The 18,336-nt window shown below is 49.1% G+C and overlaps 1 protein-coding gene across 1 annotated transcript; it reads right to left on the minus strand.

The window, feature by feature from the left end:
* Window positions 1-434: 434 nt before the first annotated feature.
* Window positions 435-3,952, minus strand: LOC148841403 (acrosin-like). Its single transcript, XM_088913397.1, has 5 exons — window positions 3,871-3,952; window positions 2,496-2,691; window positions 1,421-1,686; window positions 1,101-1,243; window positions 435-683 (listed from the first exon to the last, which is right to left on the minus strand). The coding sequence occupies exons 1-5, from the start codon at window positions 3,950-3,952 to the stop codon at window positions 435-437; spliced, it is 936 nt and encodes a 311-aa protein (XP_088769523.1).
* Between the last annotated feature and the right edge of the window lie 14,384 nt (window positions 3,953-18,336).

Genomic DNA, 18,336 nt, shown 5'->3' on the forward strand with positions numbered 1-18,336 from the left:
ATGGAACGAACGAAAATATGTAGCCATGTTTTTTTTACACAGTCTGAATAACGAGCAAAACAAAATCCTGGACAAATTTTTGGAATTTTATAAATCCTATATTTTAGGTCTCAAAAAGAGGATGTCTGGCCACCCTAACGAAGCCATGTTGAAGATCTGAATGCCTCCGTATGGATGAAATTATTAGGTGGTTTCTCATTTGTAACCCATCTCTCGGTCTGTGTTAATAACACAGAGAAGAGTGGGTGTAAGTTTGGGGGCGACAGTGTGATTGCAGTACATTCTGTATACCAGGAGGTTGGAGGTTCATCATCTAAGGTGGACGGTGAGACAATTGTGGCAGTTTTGTTTTGACCCCAGAAAGAAGCAAACAAAGGCGGTGAATGCAAACAGGTTTAATTTCCGCGCCGGTCTGGCAGGACGGAGCAGAGAACTCAGGCTCCCAGCAGGGGCAGGGCTGCGCTCAGCAGCAGTGGAATGGCCAGGAGGGGCAGGGAGAGCCGGCCGCTGCCGGAGGCAGCCCTGGCCTGCAGCTCCCGGATCCAGCGGTAGTAGAGGCTGGTGCGGGTGTACACCCCGGGCTTCTTCTCCACTGCGCAGCCCTGGCCGAAGCTGGTGATCCCGAAGAGGTAGAAGCGCTGCAGGGTGCTGTTGAAGCACTGCAGGGGCCCCCCGCTGTCCGCCTGGCGGAACAGACACCCAACGCCGAGGGAACACAGAAACCAGCCGCAATGTTAACACTTCAATGTGGTGTGCAGCTGCTGAAACAGAGGTTTACTGGCAACACTCTTTCATCGCTGGTGGCTTTGTGCTGTGAGGGTGTGTGCACAAACCCACAGCTTCCAAAACCGAAACCTGCGAAGTGCAAGCTCGCTTCAGGAAGAAGCTGTTCCTGTGAGAGGATAGAGCAGGTCACTCATCACCAAATTACTCATCATATGAGTCATTTGATTTTACCCTCTACTGGTTTGGGGGAAAGATCCCCTGTGGCACACGGGTTAGAATTGCTGTCTCGCACATAGGGGACCAGGGTTCAATTCCTGGAGTGCTATCTGCATGGAGTGTGCATGTTCCCCCCATGTTCGTTTGGGCTAACGTACCTGGCAGGCATCGATGCCCCCGGCCTCGTGTCCAGCGCACTGCATGTTCTCGGTGAGGGTCTGATTGTACCAGTCCGGCTGGTTGCAGGTCTCTCTGGGGATGAGGTTGACCTCAGCCTCCTGCAGAGTGTCAGCTCTCTCCCCTGCAGAGTGTGAGGAGCAGCAAAGGTCATGTCGAGGATCCCCAAACCCGGCCTTAGTAGGAGCCTCCTGGGTTCTCATTCTGGCTGAGGTCTCGATTAGACTCTTAATTAGCATCAGTCAGTGTATCCTGAGCGGGGTTCAGCCGAGCGTGCGGCAGGACTGGGAGAGATACTGACCTCCCCATGACGTGGTCCCCCAGCCACTGATGAAGCACGGCGTCAGGCCCGCCTCCTCGCTCGCGCCCCTCAGCAGGCACACTGGCTGCACGTAGTCGGTGAAGTTGACAGGAGAGCCCAGCTTGAGCAGAGCCACGTCGTTGTCGCCGTTTTTGGTGTTGAACAGGCTGTGGCGGAAGATGTGGGTCACAGTGCGGTTCTGTGTGTTTTCGTCGCTGGTTTTCCACACCTGCAGCCCAGCTATGACCCTCAGCTTCGATAGATCGCTGTGGGAGAGAGAGGGAGCCGAGAGCTTGCAAGAGTTATTCCATTTGGCCAGTTATCTAAGCGTCTGTTTAAAACTGGTGCTGTCAGGCCGCAGTGATACAAGCTTTAGTAGGTTTGTCTTGAAAACGTGGTCCGAGTCGAATTGTGCTAGGATTCACACGACGCTTCAATCCTATGAATGATTTGATTTTACACACTACTGGTTTGGGGAAAGGGTGTCACTGTGACAGTACTGTGATACCCTTCACACTGGTTAGAATAGCTGCCTCACAATGCAGGGGACCTGGTTCAGTTCCTGGGGTGCTATCTGTAAGGAGTCTGCTTGTTCTCCCCATGCCCATGTGGGTTTCCTCCCAAAGCCTTGAACTTGGCTACGTGTGGGTGTCTGTGTGTCCCGTGATGGACTGGAGTACTGTGATGTCTTTTTTTTGTCTTTTTCTCTATTCAAGATGTACAGCGCCCTTGGGTTTTTGAAAGACACTTTATAAATAAAAGTTATTATTATTACTATTATTATGGATTGCACCCATTGTTGACCAGGACAGGCCCTGGTTCCCCCAAGGTCCTGGACACTGGACGCATGCTCTTGGTAAAAAGTGTGTTCCTTGAATGGAGCACTCAAGAATTCCTTTGGGATGCATATCAGGCCCTTGCTTCCCTCCAGGTCCTGAGCTGCCCCTCTCTGCTCTCTGTCGGCCACAAGCCCAGGAGGAGTGGGAATTGTGGCTGATCCCACACCCCAGAACCTTTAGAGCCGTTCCAGCTGGGTCCCAGACCTCTAGCACTAATCCCAACGGGCTGTACTCACGTCTTGGGGCCGAAGCAGTGGGCTGACGTGACGACCCACTGCCTGTCGATGATCGATCCCCCGCAGAAGTGAGAGTAGCCGCTGGGCTCGGCGAGCTGGATGCTGACCTGCCACGGCCACGCCCCCGGCGCCGCATCCTTCCCCCCCACCACGCGGGAGCTCTGCGGGGCCTCCACCAGCGGCCTCAGGCCACACGCTTAGAGAGAGCACAAACGGCTGTGAGGCCAGGCCTTTGACGTACAGTATGTACAGGTATGTGCACAAAGCAGGAATCCCTAATACGTACTGTATATTACTTTACCTATCTCAGGGATTGTATGATATATTAGTTTAGCATTTCAATACATATTCATCCATATATTCAATTCCTGGGGTGCTGTCTGTGTGGAGTTTGCATGTTCTATCCGTGTTCATGTGGGTTTCCTCTGGGTTCTCCAGTTTCCTCCCACAGTCCAAAGACATGCCAAGTTAACTGGATTCTGGGAAACATTGTCCCTGGTGTGTGTCCTGTGATGTTGTGGCGTGCTGTCCAGGGTTTTGTGTTAAAATTGATTAGGGTACAAACATCGGATGTAAACGGTTTTAAAATCTTTTCCTGTATAGTTAGAGTTTGAGTTCATCACTGAAAGAGTGATTTTTCATTCAGCAGAGCTGTATTAGATACAAACAAGATAACCCTAACAGAACTTTGGAAGAATAGCACTATGTACATTCAGTAACACTTTACTATGATTCATTCATAAGGAAAAGGGGATATCTGATGAATATCTGATGAATATACACACTTCACGGGAAATTGTTGAATGACGTCATAGGTAATTACATTAGACAGGGTTTCAAAGTCATTTCCTGGAAGCCCTAGTATCTTCTGGCTTGTGTTCCAGCCCAAGCTGTCAATGAAACAATTAACCAAATGAATTTGTTATATACGGAATTTTTTCACGAAGTTTTTTCCGTTGATAACTCAATACACTGTATCACTGGAAACCCCGGAGATGCCTTTGATTGGCTCTTTGGAGAGTAGATCGCTTTGATTGGCTGAGCAGCAAAAGGCGGGCTTTCACGCCGGGGCCTCGAGCTCTAACACCGGTGTCTTTTCCTAACTCGGGATTCGAAAAACGCGCCGGTTTGATTTACCTCGACGGTGTTCAAAAACAAATACATTTATTAAACGTTTCTAGCATGAAGTTGATCCTTAAGCTCTAAGAGAAAAATCTCTTTTTTTTTTTCCAAAGAGAATTAGTGGTAAAATCGGCAATTCATGTGCTTTGAGGTGGGTCAAGTCGCCTCGGAAGGTGGTAGATAACGGTCACCGGGTCCTGGAAAGAAGGGGTTCGGAAGGAGATGAACTGTCGCGGGGTGGGGGGAATCTTACTGATATTTTCCTGTGCCCGAGTCCCTGTCGCCAGCAGGCAAACACCAGTTAAGAAAAAGATGAAGAGCCGAGCAGAAGCCATGGTTTTCTGAGCCGACTATCAGGTGAGAGATGCGGTCTCCTCCGATACTGACCCGGGCTCGAAGAACTCGACTGTTTAAACCCGGGGGGGTTGTGACGCGAGGAGGCGTGTAGCCGCGCGACTGGAGGGAAGTTGTGATTTAAAAGCTCTTTTGGTGAGTAGGGGTCAGCTGAGCTGGGTCAGCTGTCTGTCTGTCAGCGCAGTACAGCGCCAAGAGCTGCGCTTCACCGTCTCCTTCCCTGTGGGTTAATAATAAAGCACACAGACATAGCAAGGAGCAGCTAGCCTGTAATCCTGACCGGACGTTTTAAGCAGGAGAGAAAGAAAATCGACGTTCCACAAAAAAAGGATCAATATAACGTAGGAAAAAACGAATGTGACGTAGCCACTCGATGTAAGTCGTACCGCCATCTTGCCTGGAGTGGGGTCAATATAGTAATTATACACTAATAATATAGTGATTTTATTTTTGTGTGCTTTTTTTTGTGTTTTTTGGAAAAATGACACTTCAAGTAAGATTTGATCACAGAAAAAATACATTAAAATTAAAGTTTACACAAGCAAGTTAATCAGTTTAAAGGCATCATTTATAGCCCTGGAGTTTAAGAGCTGAGCTGGAATTAAAACCGGCAGATTCTTGGGGGTCCCCCAGAACCAGAAACCCTGTGTTAGAACAATGACACTAGTGTTGAGTGCCTTTGGCACCCATTCTTTCAAAGTTTGCAAGTTGCCTAAGCTACGTGTTTAAAAACCAGCCAAATGTGGCATTGCAAGGTGTTTATAGGACCTTATTCTAAAGCCTCTTTGCTCTAGGTTTCTGAAATAATTCTCAGAATAATCCCCAGATCAACAGCCTCCTACTAACCCTGTGATATTGCTCACCACTCCCTTCACAACTAGTTCTAATTTAATCATCATCATCATCATTTATCTATTTATCTGCAACAGGTGCAACACAGGGTAAACCCTGGAAAGGACGCCAGTCCATCACAGGGCACGTAGACACAAGCACACACACTCACACCAGGGTCAGTTTTCCCAGAAGCCAAGTAACCTGCATGTCTTTGGACTGTGGGAGGAAACTGGAGCACCCAGAAGAAATCCACGTGAACAAGGGGAGAACATACAAACTCCACACAGACCACTGAGTGTTGCATTTCTGTATGATATCAAAATAGATTATATTATGAAGCAGCAGTGATGCAGCAGCAGTAAAGAGGGGCGGTGAGGTAGCCATGAGGAGAGATGGTGAGGCAGTGAGGAGGGGTGGTGAGGGAGCAGTGTGGAGGGGTGGTGAGGGAGCAGTGTGGAGGGGTGGTGAGGCAGCAGTGTGGAGGGGTGGTGAGGCAGTGAGGAGAGGTGGTGAGGCGACAGTGTGGAGGGGTGGTGAGGCGGCAGTGTGGAGGGGTGGTGAGGTAGCCATGAGGAGAGATGGTGAGGCAGTGAGGAGGGGTGGTGAGGGAGCAGTGTGGAGGGGTGGTGAGGTAGCCATGAGGAGAGATGGTGAGGCAGTGAGGAGGGGTGGTGAGGGAGCAGTGTGGAGGGGTGGTGAGGCAGCAGTGTGGAGGGGTGGTGAGGGAGCAGTGTGGAGGGGTGGTGAGGCAGCAGTGTGGAGGGGTGGTGAGGTAGCCATGAGGAGAGATGGTGAGGCAGTGAGGAGGGGTGGTGAGGGAGCAGTGTGGAGGGGTGGTGAGGGAGCAGTGTGGAGGGGTGGTGAGGCAGCAGTGTGGAGGGGTGGTGAGGGAGCAGTGTGGAGGGGTGGTGAGGCAGCAGTGTGGAGGGGTGGTGAGGGAGCAGTGTGGAGGGGTGGTGAGGCGGTAGTGTGGAGGGGTGGTGAGGCAGCAGTGTGGAGGGGTGGTGAGGCAGTGAGGAGGGGTGGTGAGGCGACAGTGTGGAGGGGTGGTGAGGCAGTGAGGAGGGGTGGTGAGGCGACAGTGTGGAGGGGTGGTGAGGCAGTGAGGAGGGGTGGTGAAGGGACAGTGTGGGGGATGGTGAGGCGGCAGTGAGGAGGGGTGGTGAGGCGACAGTGTGGAGGGGTAATAGTAAATTAATCATTCCGGGAGTAGAATGCAGCCTTCTATTTATTCAAGGGAATTAATGATGAAGGGAAAAATTGATATAAAAATCAACTTTAAAAAAAATCAATTTAAAGCTAAAGTCATGCAGTTTTTCCCCTTTCCCTATGTCGGTGATGTCTGAAGATGGACTTTGCTGTCTATGGGTCCTATAATGCTGTCTGTCGCTCAAAGTAGCAGGATTTGCTGTGGCAGGTTAAGACGAAAGCCTTGAACTGAGACAAAGCCTTTCAGTACTGTGGCTTCTTGGGCCCTGAGAGGTTCGGTTCTGATGTTGTCTGGTATTTGAACTTAGGACTCACACCTCCTTACCTCCTTACAGAGCCACCCTCCCCCAATATTAATTTTTCTTGCTTTCTCTTTTCATTCATTCATAATTCATTTGCTAAGAGGTTTGCAAAGTAGCCTATGCGGGCTGAATGGGAGAGGATGTGCCTCCTCTGCAGAAAGGACAGCGTTTCGCTGGGAATTTAAATGCTGCTAAGCAGCAATGACCCTTACCCTTTCCTTACCCAAGGTCTGCAGGCTTTTAGAGAAGCACTGATCTAAGTATTGGACTCCTTTGTCTTAGATGAGTTAATTCAGTGCAAAATCTTAACTACTATTTGTGCAGTTCAGTAAATTGTATTATTCACAAGTGAATGAATAACTATATTTCAGCAAATGTTTAATTTTGAAACAATAGTTAAAGAAACAGTATTTATTACATATAACAAAGGAATGGAGAAACATTATTTGCAGATAATAATCAGGTAATAATTCTGCATGCCCGCAGTTGTATTCATGAGTTACAGTACGCAGATGGCCCAGGCTTCTCAAAGCAGACGGGATACACACTGGTCCACTGCAGTGCCAGTTAAGCTAAGCGGCATACGTTCAGATGGTGGTAGGAAACCGGAGCACCCAGACAGAACCCCCATGGCCACAGGGAAAACATGCACATGTAATGTGTGACAGGTGCTGTGTACCAAACACAGGACCACAGCACTGAGGCAGCAGTGCTAACTGCCACATCACACTGCTGCACACAGCTGTACTGTTATTTGTTTAAATTGGGCTCAACTCATTGGATTCCTTCTCTAATTCATCTTTCACTTTCAAAGCCTCTATGTTTTTAATGCTGTGTATTCTTCAGCCTGGTCATTTTGTCTGTATTGTGCATAATCCCTCATCTATTTGAAAAATAATTCTTCCAACCTGACTTCCGGTTAATAAGGCTATCTTTCCCCGCCTGCTCCCCAGTGTTTTTCTGCAGACTGTGACTCTGTTGTCAGCTGGCCCTTGGGGCTGTGACAGTTCTGTAAGATTGCGTCACATGGGATTGTATTTGTCCTGAATCTAGGTACTGTATATGTCAATTAAGCTCTCACCATTTCTCAACACTAAAAATCTCTCTGTACAGAGTCTCCCAATTTCTTTGTGCATATAAAGTCAATATTAGCAGCTAAGCGCAGCTGGTTCAAACGTCAAATTTAGCTCTTCCCACCTGATGAACCCTAATCAGGCTGCTTTGACCTTAATTCATTCCACAAATTAATCGCAACTGCTTTCACTTAAAACATGCAATAACCATGAGCAATGATCCTTGCTGGACATAGTTAGGCAAAATAAAGATCATGTGGGCTTATCCAACCTATGACTGGCCTTACAGCTTTTGACTCAAGTGCCCATATCTATTAAGATGTGAGTCCTTGATCAAGTCCCCATTCAAGAAGCTCCATTTGAGTGAAGATGGGTCGAAATGACACATGGCTCTGCTTGGCCCTGAGTCCTTGTTGCAGTATGTAAGCGCCTGTCTTAGGTTATTCTCCCACACAGAGGGGGGTATATAGAGATGCGACTTAACCTTGACAGCATATCTTCAGACGGTGATGGAAAACTGGACCTTGGGAAAGGGGAAGATGAATTGGATGAAGGAAGCTAATGAGTTGTGTCCCAGTAAGTGAAAAACAATACAGCTGTGGGCAGCACAGTGGCGTGGTAGGTAGATGTACCTCACACTGCAGCTCTTTGTTCCCATTGCCTAACAGATCTGCAAAAACACCACTGCAGGGCAGAGATGGGCTGAGAATGCAGTGCCGAGGGGTGGCTGCAAGTGGTCCTCAAGCAGACCTCCAGCAGTACAATTAGCCACTAATTGCCAGCATGTTTAACTCAATTGATGTTTTTAACTTAGAATCTGCAGTTTAGGGCAACATGGTGGCACAGTGGCTAGCATTGCTGTCTCGTAGCACTGGGACCCTGGGTTCAATTCTAAATTTGGTGTGTTCTCTGGAGTTTGTATTTCCTTCCTGTGTTTGCGTGGGTTTCCTTCAGGTGCTCCAGTTTCCTCCCACAGTCCAAAGACATGCTAGTAGATTAATTGGCTTCTGGTTAGCCCTGGTGTGAGTGTGTGTGTCTGCCTGGTGTGATAGACTAGTGTCCCATCCAGGGTATACCCTCCGTTGTGGCCATTGTGGACAATATTGCCTCCGACTCCCCCTAAACTCTGTATTTGAAGAAGGAGATAGAAGATGGATAGATGTCCAGTTTGAGGGACCACTGCTTATGCCTCCAAGGGCTGTATGTGGCACTCAAAGCTCAGGTTGTCCATCAATAGTTTAAGAGGTTGTCTCTGGTCCATCTTGTAGCTTTGACAGATCAGATCTCAGAAGCTCTGCGAGGCTGAGTCTGTCACCGCTTGGATGGGAGACTACAAAGGGAAAACAGGTCGCTACTGTAAAAGGTGCTGGTGGATCTTGATCAGAATTTCAAAATCAATACCTCCAGTGTGGTGACCAGGCACAATACACTGTATGAGGTGTGGTCTTTAGGATGAGAAGTTACACTGAGATCCTGACTACTTGGTCATTAAAGAGATCAGGGCTCTGTTTGTAAGAGTAGGATACACAAACAGCCCTGGTGTCCTGCCTTAATTACACTCTAGGTGGTACAGTCTGGCCTCTCTAAAGTTCCCACTTAATCCACCCAGAGCAGCAGCGTCTCTCTTCTCCCCCTGAACTGCTGTGCAGTGGGGCTGCTGTGTGTTGCGCAGGTGGGGTTGCTCTTCAGTGCTGGAAGTAGTGGGTCCCCTCCTGTATACAAAGCCCTTTGAGATCATCATCGCTCACACTACCAGTTCACCAATTGAGAACTGGATAATGCAAAAGGGCTCTTAAGGCACAGGGGTGTGGAGGAAAGCACAGCTGCCTAGCAGCTCCGTTGTTCTAGGTTTGAATCTGGGCTGGGGGCCTGTCTGTGTGAAGTTTGCATGTTTCCCCTGTCTCTGTGAGATTTTTCTCTGACTGCTCTGGTTTATACCAAGTGTTTAAAAAAAACCCTGGATAGGTGTGAATTAGTTAGACTATATAATCTCTTTCTCCTCGGCTCTGCAATGGGCAGGCATTCTGTCTAAATAACATTCCAAGGCTCAAGTGAATGTCTTACACTGAAACACTGAAGAAATGGAGCCTTTTTAATCTCGAACAGAGAATATTTTGAGGAGACCTGACACGAGTATTGAAAACCCTTAAAGGCTCCTATCGAGTCAACCCAGCAGATGTCTTCAGAATGAGCAGTAAAGCAAGAGCTTGAGGACACAAGAGGAAACTGTGGAAGTGCATTTCAAATTGAGGACAGGTGGCACTTCTCTATACAAAGGGTTTTGGATGTAGATATCTTGGTTTCTTTCAAGAAACGACTGGATGAGATCCTTGAATTAATTAGCAACTAATGACCAGAAGGGTAGAATGACTCCTCATTTTTAAACTTTCTGATGTTCTTTTGAGGGAGTTTTTCCCATTTTCAGAACTTGTCTTTCTGCTAATGGATGGGTGGGGTATGAAGATGAGTTTTAATTACATCCAGTTTCCTTCTTTGTTCATAGTTGGGTGTTTTTCACCACTCTGTGGGAGAAGGCCCTGGGCACTGTATATATTTCTATGTAGGAGTTCCCTTCGGGAATCATAATCCGGCTATGGAAGGATTGGTTTGGAACTTTGTTTCGGACACCCAATCATGACTGTTCCTGCTCAGCGTGGAGCTTGTCCCCACTGGCTCTGGGTTCAAGCTTCTCAGCACCTTAACCTTTCGTGCATCGCACTGACATCATCTCAGTGACAGGTAGTGGACATAGTGTGTTGGATTCTTACTCTTCCTTACAGTGGTTTTTAAAAATACAAAATAGTTTCTACCCAACTGTGTATCTTACCTTTGTTTATAAAGGTACATATACCCATTTATCCATTTTCTTTGCTGCTTTATCACAAGGCAACAACAGACACAAGGCAGGGTACACCTTGGACAGGATGCCAGTCCATCACAGGTCACACAGACACATTCACACACTCACACCAGGGTCAGTTTTCCCAGAAGCTATTTAACCCACCAGCATGTCTTTGGACTGTGGGAGGAAACTGGGGAATGTATGCAAACATGGGGAGAGCATACAAACTCCACACAGATAGCACCTCGGGAATTGAACCCAGGACCCCAGCGCTGTGAGGCAGCATGGCCAACTAACCACCGTGTCACTGCTTCACACAGGTACATAAATGTATAGAAATCAATCTTTCTGCCAGCCTTGGTTTTGTATTAGTTCTTTTTATTGAAGTAATATTCCGGTGGACAAATCTACGGTCCCTAGCCGCTTTAAACAAGGCATTTGCCGACGCTCCCTAACATTTTGCTGAGAGTCATCAATTATGCAGGGTAACAGCACGCACTGGGAAGGAAGATAGGAGCAACAATATGGCGACAACCGCAGTTTCTCCTGAATCTTTTCGACATCTGCAGTCCAGCGACGCCGTTCTGGATTTCTGTTAACACTTCAAAAGTAAGTAAACCTTCTCTTTTGTCAAGCGGCTGGGGATTTTTCGCCTCTAGGCGCATTTTCTGCGGCGTCTAAAACATTTCTAGCAATGCCGCAGAGCAGTTTTCTGTCCAGCTCGTTTTTTGCCTGCATTTCCAATAGGCTGGCAGCCACTGCTTTAACAGCTATGCATATGGAATTTCGCACATCAAGAAAAAAAACACATCTCTCATTTCACACCCCCCGCGCGATGTCGGGTGAGGGAATTGATGTCTTGGGTTGGAAAATGCAGAAAATAGTCAAACCGGGGTGTTGGCCTGAGGTAGGACGGTATGTAATTTCGCGGTGTTGAAATGTGAAATTTACGCATACCTTGGGTTTGGGGGTCGGTGATTTCGAGGGGGGGGTTGTGCTTGTCATACGTTCACCTTTTGGATGAAATTCATGGGAGGTGAAAATAAACCAGAGGCAGTTTCTTTCTTGTGAAAATTGGGGTTACCTGTGTGGAAACTGACGAACCTCATTGCCATGAAACATCTTTAGACCAGTAATGAAGTCCTGTACCAGCGCCTCCCCCTCCCCTCTCCTCCCTCACATCTCTGCTGTGGCTTATATTGCAGGAATTAAATGCGTTTGAAAGTCTTAGCGTTTTACAATGGGCATTCCGCCCTCCTTCTAAAAATAAGCGTTTTAAAAACCTCTTCGGTACGTCGATCCGACTGGACCTTGCTGCCATGCACGTTGATGCTGAGGGTGGTGTGGGCATTACGGGTGTGGTACGTCCACTACAGTGGTATGTGGAAAAGCAGATCGTTTCCTAATTAGCACCGGGATACCGGGACGCCGCGAGCGAGAGGGGGCTTGTTATGCGCATCGGGCTTTGCCCGGCTTGTAAATCTGTATCCAGCGGTGGCTGTAACTGCGTGTGATCGAGATTGACTGGTGTTCGGGACGGAGCACCTGAAACATCCGGACACCCCCACTGCAGTATTTCTCCGAGCCTGTGGCCCGCACGCTGGAGTGGTTGTGTGTGTGCGCGCGCGTGTGTATGCATGTATGGTCGACGCATGTACGGCTGAGTGTGTGCGTGTGTGAAATCTATAGATCTCCACGCGTGTCTTAATGCACTTGAAGGTGACAGCTTTCTGTTCACGAAATGCATGGTTCTGTGGTTGGTGAATGGCTGTTTTGCATTGCGTTCTCGTTAACAGTGGCTGTTATTTTTTTTGTCATACCTGTGTTTGACATCCGCATTCAGGCCAGTACTGCTTTCCTGCCGTGATTGAAGTATATTAACAGACACAGAAGTGTGTGTCGGTGTGACAGGTGCACCGAAAGTATTAAACTGCACTTGCCCTGTCCAAAACAATCATTATTGGAAACATCCCGGTTGGATTGTATTCAACATAGTTACTCAACTACGAAAATAAATGCAGGAATGATCGATCCTTCGTAGACGCTGGTGATGTGCCCTGTAGTTTTTTTTTGTAATCTGATCCGCGTTTGACATGTTGAGATGATGAAATTTGCGTACATGGATGTTCTACAAGCGAAAAGCAAAAGCCGTCGTCGGTGCCTCTCCAGCGGTCGGTCGGTCGGTCGGTCTCCAGTGCGTGTCGTGCCTGCTGTGCCGCTGAGTGTAGGTGAGCTGGTTCCCTCCGCGTGCTTCTGTCTGTGACTGTTATGTAATCCGTGCCCGGTGTTCGGGGATCCAGAAGATACGGGGGGGAAAAAAAAACGCCAGGCGCGCCGTTTCAGAGGGCAAAATCACCATTGCCAGTAACTGCCCGTCCCAGCCACAAACCGGTGATCCGGAGCTAAATGAAAAGCGTGACAGTGGCGGATTTCCATTGTATTTACGCCTCTTACCGGTGTCGTGCGGCTAACGGGGTCCATCTGTAAATTACATGAAGCAATTCAGGTTTGTTAGTGGAATTCGCCTGGCGGTTGAGGGGGGCGGGGGAGTGCGGTCGCCTTGGAATATATTATTAATTGAAGAGGGTGCTTTTATCCCAAGCGATCATTCCTTGGAATCATTTATACAGGAGGATACCTTGCTGAAGCTCATTGAAGTACCTCGTTCTAATGGCGAAACAGCAGTGTCTCCCACCGGGATATCAGCACATAGCTTTCCAGTGACGAATTCAGACCCAGAAGTTGATGTTGTTTTCCAAGCTGCAATCGAGAAGACACTTTGACTTTCTCTGGTACGCTGGAAAGGGCGAATCCGATCTTCTCGCGGCCTGCTGGGGTTCCTTCGTCCGACTGCAGATCTGTATCCTCGCCGTGTGTCTCCATTACTCAGACATATAACGCGCCTCCGATTTCTCTCTGTAGTAAGCCCCAGACTCCGCTCATCCGTCATACCTTACCCTAACGCCAGCATCCCTCGCCAATATCCGTCCCAGCCGCTACCTTGACCCCACTACACCCCCTTCTCGCCCCAGTCGGAGAAACGTGCTGGAGTAAATATGAAAGGGCAGGCGCAGTTTGTGCGTGCGGAGGACTGCAGGGAGTCTGCCCGGCCTCCGCCAGCCTGCTTGTGGTGCTGAAACGGACAGCGCCGGAGCAGCGGGCCGGCCTGCCGGAGGTCTCGCTGTCTCCTCAGTCAGCGCAGGTGTCCCCCGTTTTCAAATAAATAATGGAAACCGTTCTTACAAAAAAAAAGTTGTGATTTGTATTTAAATATGCGATTCGCTTGCCTGCCGATCCGACAAGTTTAAAATATCGTGAAACTGGTGCTCATGTGCCTGCGAAAATTAATCTCATCACTTCAGAGGAAAGAATTGAGGGAAATATGAACAATGAGCAGCTTTTAAGGCCGAACGCTAGTGTCAGTCGACTCAGAAAAGACCATCGCGAGTACGAGAGCTCCTTTGTGCTGATAGGAACAGTTCTTTGGTATTGATTTTTATTCAATCTCAATTATGTCTCCTTACACAGACGACAGGTGTGTTTCTGCGTTCATGTTCATGTTGTAAAACAGATGCATCTTTGCTGCCTTTGAAAACGGGTAAACTAAGCAGCGGGTGCTCAGGTTTGTGGAATGTATGCGTGCTGTTACCTATTGCTTTCGTTTACGCGTGTGACTTTTCCTCAGTGATAGTGGGGAGATCTGTCGTATCCACGATGTTGACGTTTTTATACATCTGAACTGGTTGAGCTAAAGACAGCGCTAAGAGCTGCTTGACCATGGACAAAATATTGTTGGGGCACGGATCCGCATTCGCGCCTGGAAAACGAACCGACAAGCCTGCAGGACTTGCAGTTTCACGTTTTCATGTTCTAATTTCTTATTAGAGTGGTGCGGTCGGGCTCCCACCTGGCGGCGCACGTGCTCGCTCATTGATCAGGCCCCTGCTGACGTTGCACACTTAGTGACTTGACTGGCCTCGGGAAAATACACCCTGACCGACACAGCAAGGGGAACGGCGGGGGTGAGGAGCTCGGGGGAGAAGATGAGGAAAGTCCTTTTCGCTTTAGCAGCTCAGACCCCCGTTTCTCAGGAGGTGGGGAGGGGTGACGGGGGATCTGTGTCGTGACTACAGGAGTGTGGATTGTGCGTGTTTCCGCAGGGGGTTGGGGGACAGACAGGGGCTGGATTCCCGCACAGGAGAGCCGCTGTCATCGGAAACAGGGGTCCGCCTGAACAGCGAATAAGAATAATAACAACAACCACCCAGGTATTGATCAGGGAGGCTGACTGTCATTGGACGAAAATGGGTGATTTGGATATTGTAGAATGTGGAAAAGACGTGTGATGTGTTAGCGGAAAGTACCGATCGGAGCAGAAACGAGAGCATGCTGGGCGGTGCAGACGGTTTCTCGGTTCGGTAAGGGAGGCTCAGATTGCAGCAGGTGTGCTGTCTTGTGACAACCTGTTTTAAAAGTCGTTCGCGCGTTGTCGACGAGCTCTCCTGCCCCCAAGTATATTTTGTATCTCATTCCGTCCTGGTTTTCCCAGCTGGTCCGGCCGGAGCAGCGTTTCTCCCTCTGTTTGTTCCAGGGATCGGCTCTGTAAAGTAAAAATCTCCCTCCTAACTCTCCACCTTTGCGAGAAAAAGTCTTTACCCGGTAGTGATTCTCAAGGTACCCGCAGGGACCAGTCAGCATGGCGCCAGGGTCAGGGTTTGGAGGAAACGTGGGTCTAGATGTTATCTGACAGCGTGGTGTTTCGACGTTGTTAGTCCAGCACACCGCGATGTTCCCTGCGAGGTGACGGCCCTTGTCTGTGGCCGCAGGGCTCTCTAGTCCCAGAGCCAGTGTCCGCTGATTGACCACGGCTGGCTCCTCTTTCAGCACACGCCTGAAGAGGCGTGACGGCTGAAACGGGTCCTGTTTTTCCGTTTACTGTTCGGCTTGGAATCAACGTCTGCACGTTCCTCTTAAGTCTCTTGAAGCAAAAATGCCCAAGTGGAATAAGCAGCAGAGAAACACCTGCGTGTCCTTTCTCGGACAGTTTCTCTCACAGCCTTCGTTGAAATCGCTCCACGTGGATTCAGATAGGGGCCAGCTAGTCCCGTGTTACAGTAACAGGCCTTTCTAGTGACGGAACTCTTGAGTTTCTGACGCCGTGTTAGAAAGCAAGTTTTTAACGCCACACCGAGCTGACCCTGTGGGAGACTTTTCAACATTTTCCTGTGTGATCAGGCCGCCGTCACGATCGGTTCTCTGAGTTTCAACACAAAATGGTGCGAATCGCAAAATCTTCCAGAGTTATTTCCGAAACGATTCTTCCTTAAGTCGACACTGCTTTCCCTCTTTAAATATTTGCGGTTGGCAACTGAATCGTTCTTTTCCGAAATTGCTTAGTTCCGGTAGTTTGTATGGAAGTACACTCTTTTTCTGATGTTGTTGCCTTAAGTGTTTTGCATGTTCGTCTGTTCAGGTCTTTATTCTTATTTTTAAATTACATTTATTTTTAAACCGTTTTTGTTCCTCTTGAACAAAACGAATATTCATATTATCATGTTGGTAACGCCTGAATAGAATCATGATTTAGGAGGCGTCTCTACTGCTCGATATGTATTATGTATTATTAAACTATTTCCATTTTCTTTGTCAGATTGGTGGCATTTTTTGGAAATTGTATACTGTATTTGTTTTTCCTCCGAATGAAACAAGATACCGTGGAAAGTATAAAAAGGGTTTAACATGCTAAAAGGTTGTTAATTGCGCTAGCTTGTAAGATTTTTAAAGTCGGTCAAATGTTGGTTTGTCATTTTGTACAGTTTTTACGTACATTGTTACATATAGTGCGATATTTTCTTTATTATTTTTTTCTTTCAATTGTTCGCAAGAATAATATGATTTCCGAAGGAATGTCTTGCCATCACGATTTCCTACTGGATTTTAGTTTAGGCAGAATAATTTTAACTGCAATACAACATGAATTCGTTCATAAAATATTTCATTGTAATCCGGCTATTCGTCTCTCTCCCATTTAATCCCGAACATTATACAATCGTTTTATTATTTATTACTTAAACACCGCTATCCTTCAATGTTGTGGCGACATTCTGACGTGGAAACGCGCAGTCATATGTAGAAAACGTACAAATTAGAAACTTCAAATGTCCTGAAAAGCAGAACACGCTAGACAGTAAGTTGCTATTCGGCGTTTATCAAAACACTCTAACACCCCTATCAAGGAACACACAAAAATACTCCGCTTTTACGAGAGCCCTCGGTGTCTGCCTGCATTTCAAAAACAATTATTTCATTGTTGGCAAGGGCGTTTGTTGAGCAGATGCCTTTATCCTCGGCGACTTGCGATTCACGCGTTAAATTTACCTCTGGTCGGCAGCGTGGGCTTGATACAGCAAGATAATAAAAGGAGTAATATCGCATGGCGAAATAAGTACTACGTACAGTAGGTCCGAGCTTCAGGAATAACAAAGGTGCCCTATAGAGCTCGGTCATATGCTTACGATTGGTGTCGTTTTTGTGTGCTTTAGCGAATTTCACACGGTATATTTACCGTGTATATAAAGTGGCATAAAATGCTCGTATATTTATAAATAAAATATTAATTTTCATTTTCATTTCATGGTGGCGAGGGAGCAGTGTGGAGGGGTGGCGAGGCAGCAGTGAGGAGGGGTGGTGAGGCGGCAGTGTGGAGGGATGGTGAGGCAGTGTGGAGGGGTGGTGAGGCGGCAGTGAGGAGGGGTGGTGAGGCGGCAGTGTGGAGGGGTGGTGAGGGAGCAGTGTGGAGGGGTGGTGAGGCAGTGAGGAGGGGTGGTGATCCGGCAGTGTGGAGGGATGGTGAGGCGGCAGTGTGGAGGGGTGGTGAGGGAGCAGTGTGGAGGGGTGGTGAGGCAGTGAGGAGGGGTGGTGAGGCAGTGTGGAGGGGTGGTGAGGCGGCAGTGTGGAGGGGTGGTGAGGCAGTGTGGAGGGGTGGTGAGGCGACAGTGTGGAGGGGTGGTGAGGCGGCAGTGAGGAGGGATGGTGAGGCAGTGTGGAGGGGTGGTGAGGGAGCAGTGTGGAGGGGTGGTGAGGCAGTGAGGAGGGGTGGTGAAGCAGCAGCGAGGAGGGGTGGTGAGGCGGCAGTGTGGAGGGGTGGTGAGGCGGCAGTGTGGAGGGGTGGTGAGGCAGTGTGGAGGGGTGGTGAGGCGGCAGTGTGGAGGGGTGGTGAGGGAGCAGTGTGGAGGGGTGTTGTTGCAGTGTGGAGGGGTGGTGAGGGAGCAGTGTGGAGGGGTGGTGTGGCAGTGAGGAGGGGTGGTGAGGCAGCAGTGAGGAGGGGTGGTGAGGCAGTGAGGAGGGGTGGTGAGGCAGTGTGGAGGGGTGGTGAGGCAACAGTGTGGAGGGGTGGTGAAGCAGCAGTGTGGAGGGGTGGTGAAGCAGCGAGGAGGGGTGGTGAGGCGGCAGTGAGGAGGGGTGGTGAGGCAGCAGTGTGGAGGGGTGGTGAGGCAGTGAGGAGGGGTGGTGAGGCAGCAGTGTAGAAGGGTGGTGAGGCAGCAGTGTGGAGGGGTGGTGAGGTAGCCATGAGGAGAGATGGTGAGGCAGTGAGGAGGGGTGGTGAGGGAGCAGTGTGGAGGGGTGGTGAGGGAGCAGTGTGGAGGGGTGGTGAGGCAGCAGTGTAGAAGGGTGGTGAGGCAGCAGTGTGGAGGGGTGGTGAGGCGGCAGTGTGGAGGGGTGGTGAGGGAGCAGTGAGGAGGGGTGGTGAGGCAGTGAGGAGGGGTGGTGAGGCAGCAGTGTGGAGGGGTGGTGAGGCAGCAGTGTGGAGGGGTGGTGATGCAGTGAGGAGGGGTGGTGAGGCAGTGAGGAGGGGTGGTGAGGCAGCAGTGTAGAAGGGTGGTGAGGCAGCAGTGTGGAGGGGTGGTGAGGCAGCAGTGTAGAAGGGTGGTGAGGCAGCAGTGTGGAGGGGTGGTGAGGCAGCAGGTCAATAGGGAGACTCTGGCTCTTAATCCTGTGCTGCTGAGCCCTTCAGCAAGATTCCTCACTCAGGTGCTGCATTAAAATTCCCAGCTGTGTAAATAGGTACAAATTTAAGTCACTTTGGACCGTAAGTCACTTTCTTG

The sequence above is a fragment of the Atractosteus spatula genome, chromosome 1, assembly GCF_055471065.1.
Source record: "Atractosteus spatula isolate fAtrSpa1 chromosome 1, fAtrSpa1.hap1, whole genome shotgun sequence".
Lineage (NCBI taxonomy): Eukaryota > Metazoa > Chordata > Actinopteri > Semionotiformes > Lepisosteidae > Atractosteus > Atractosteus spatula.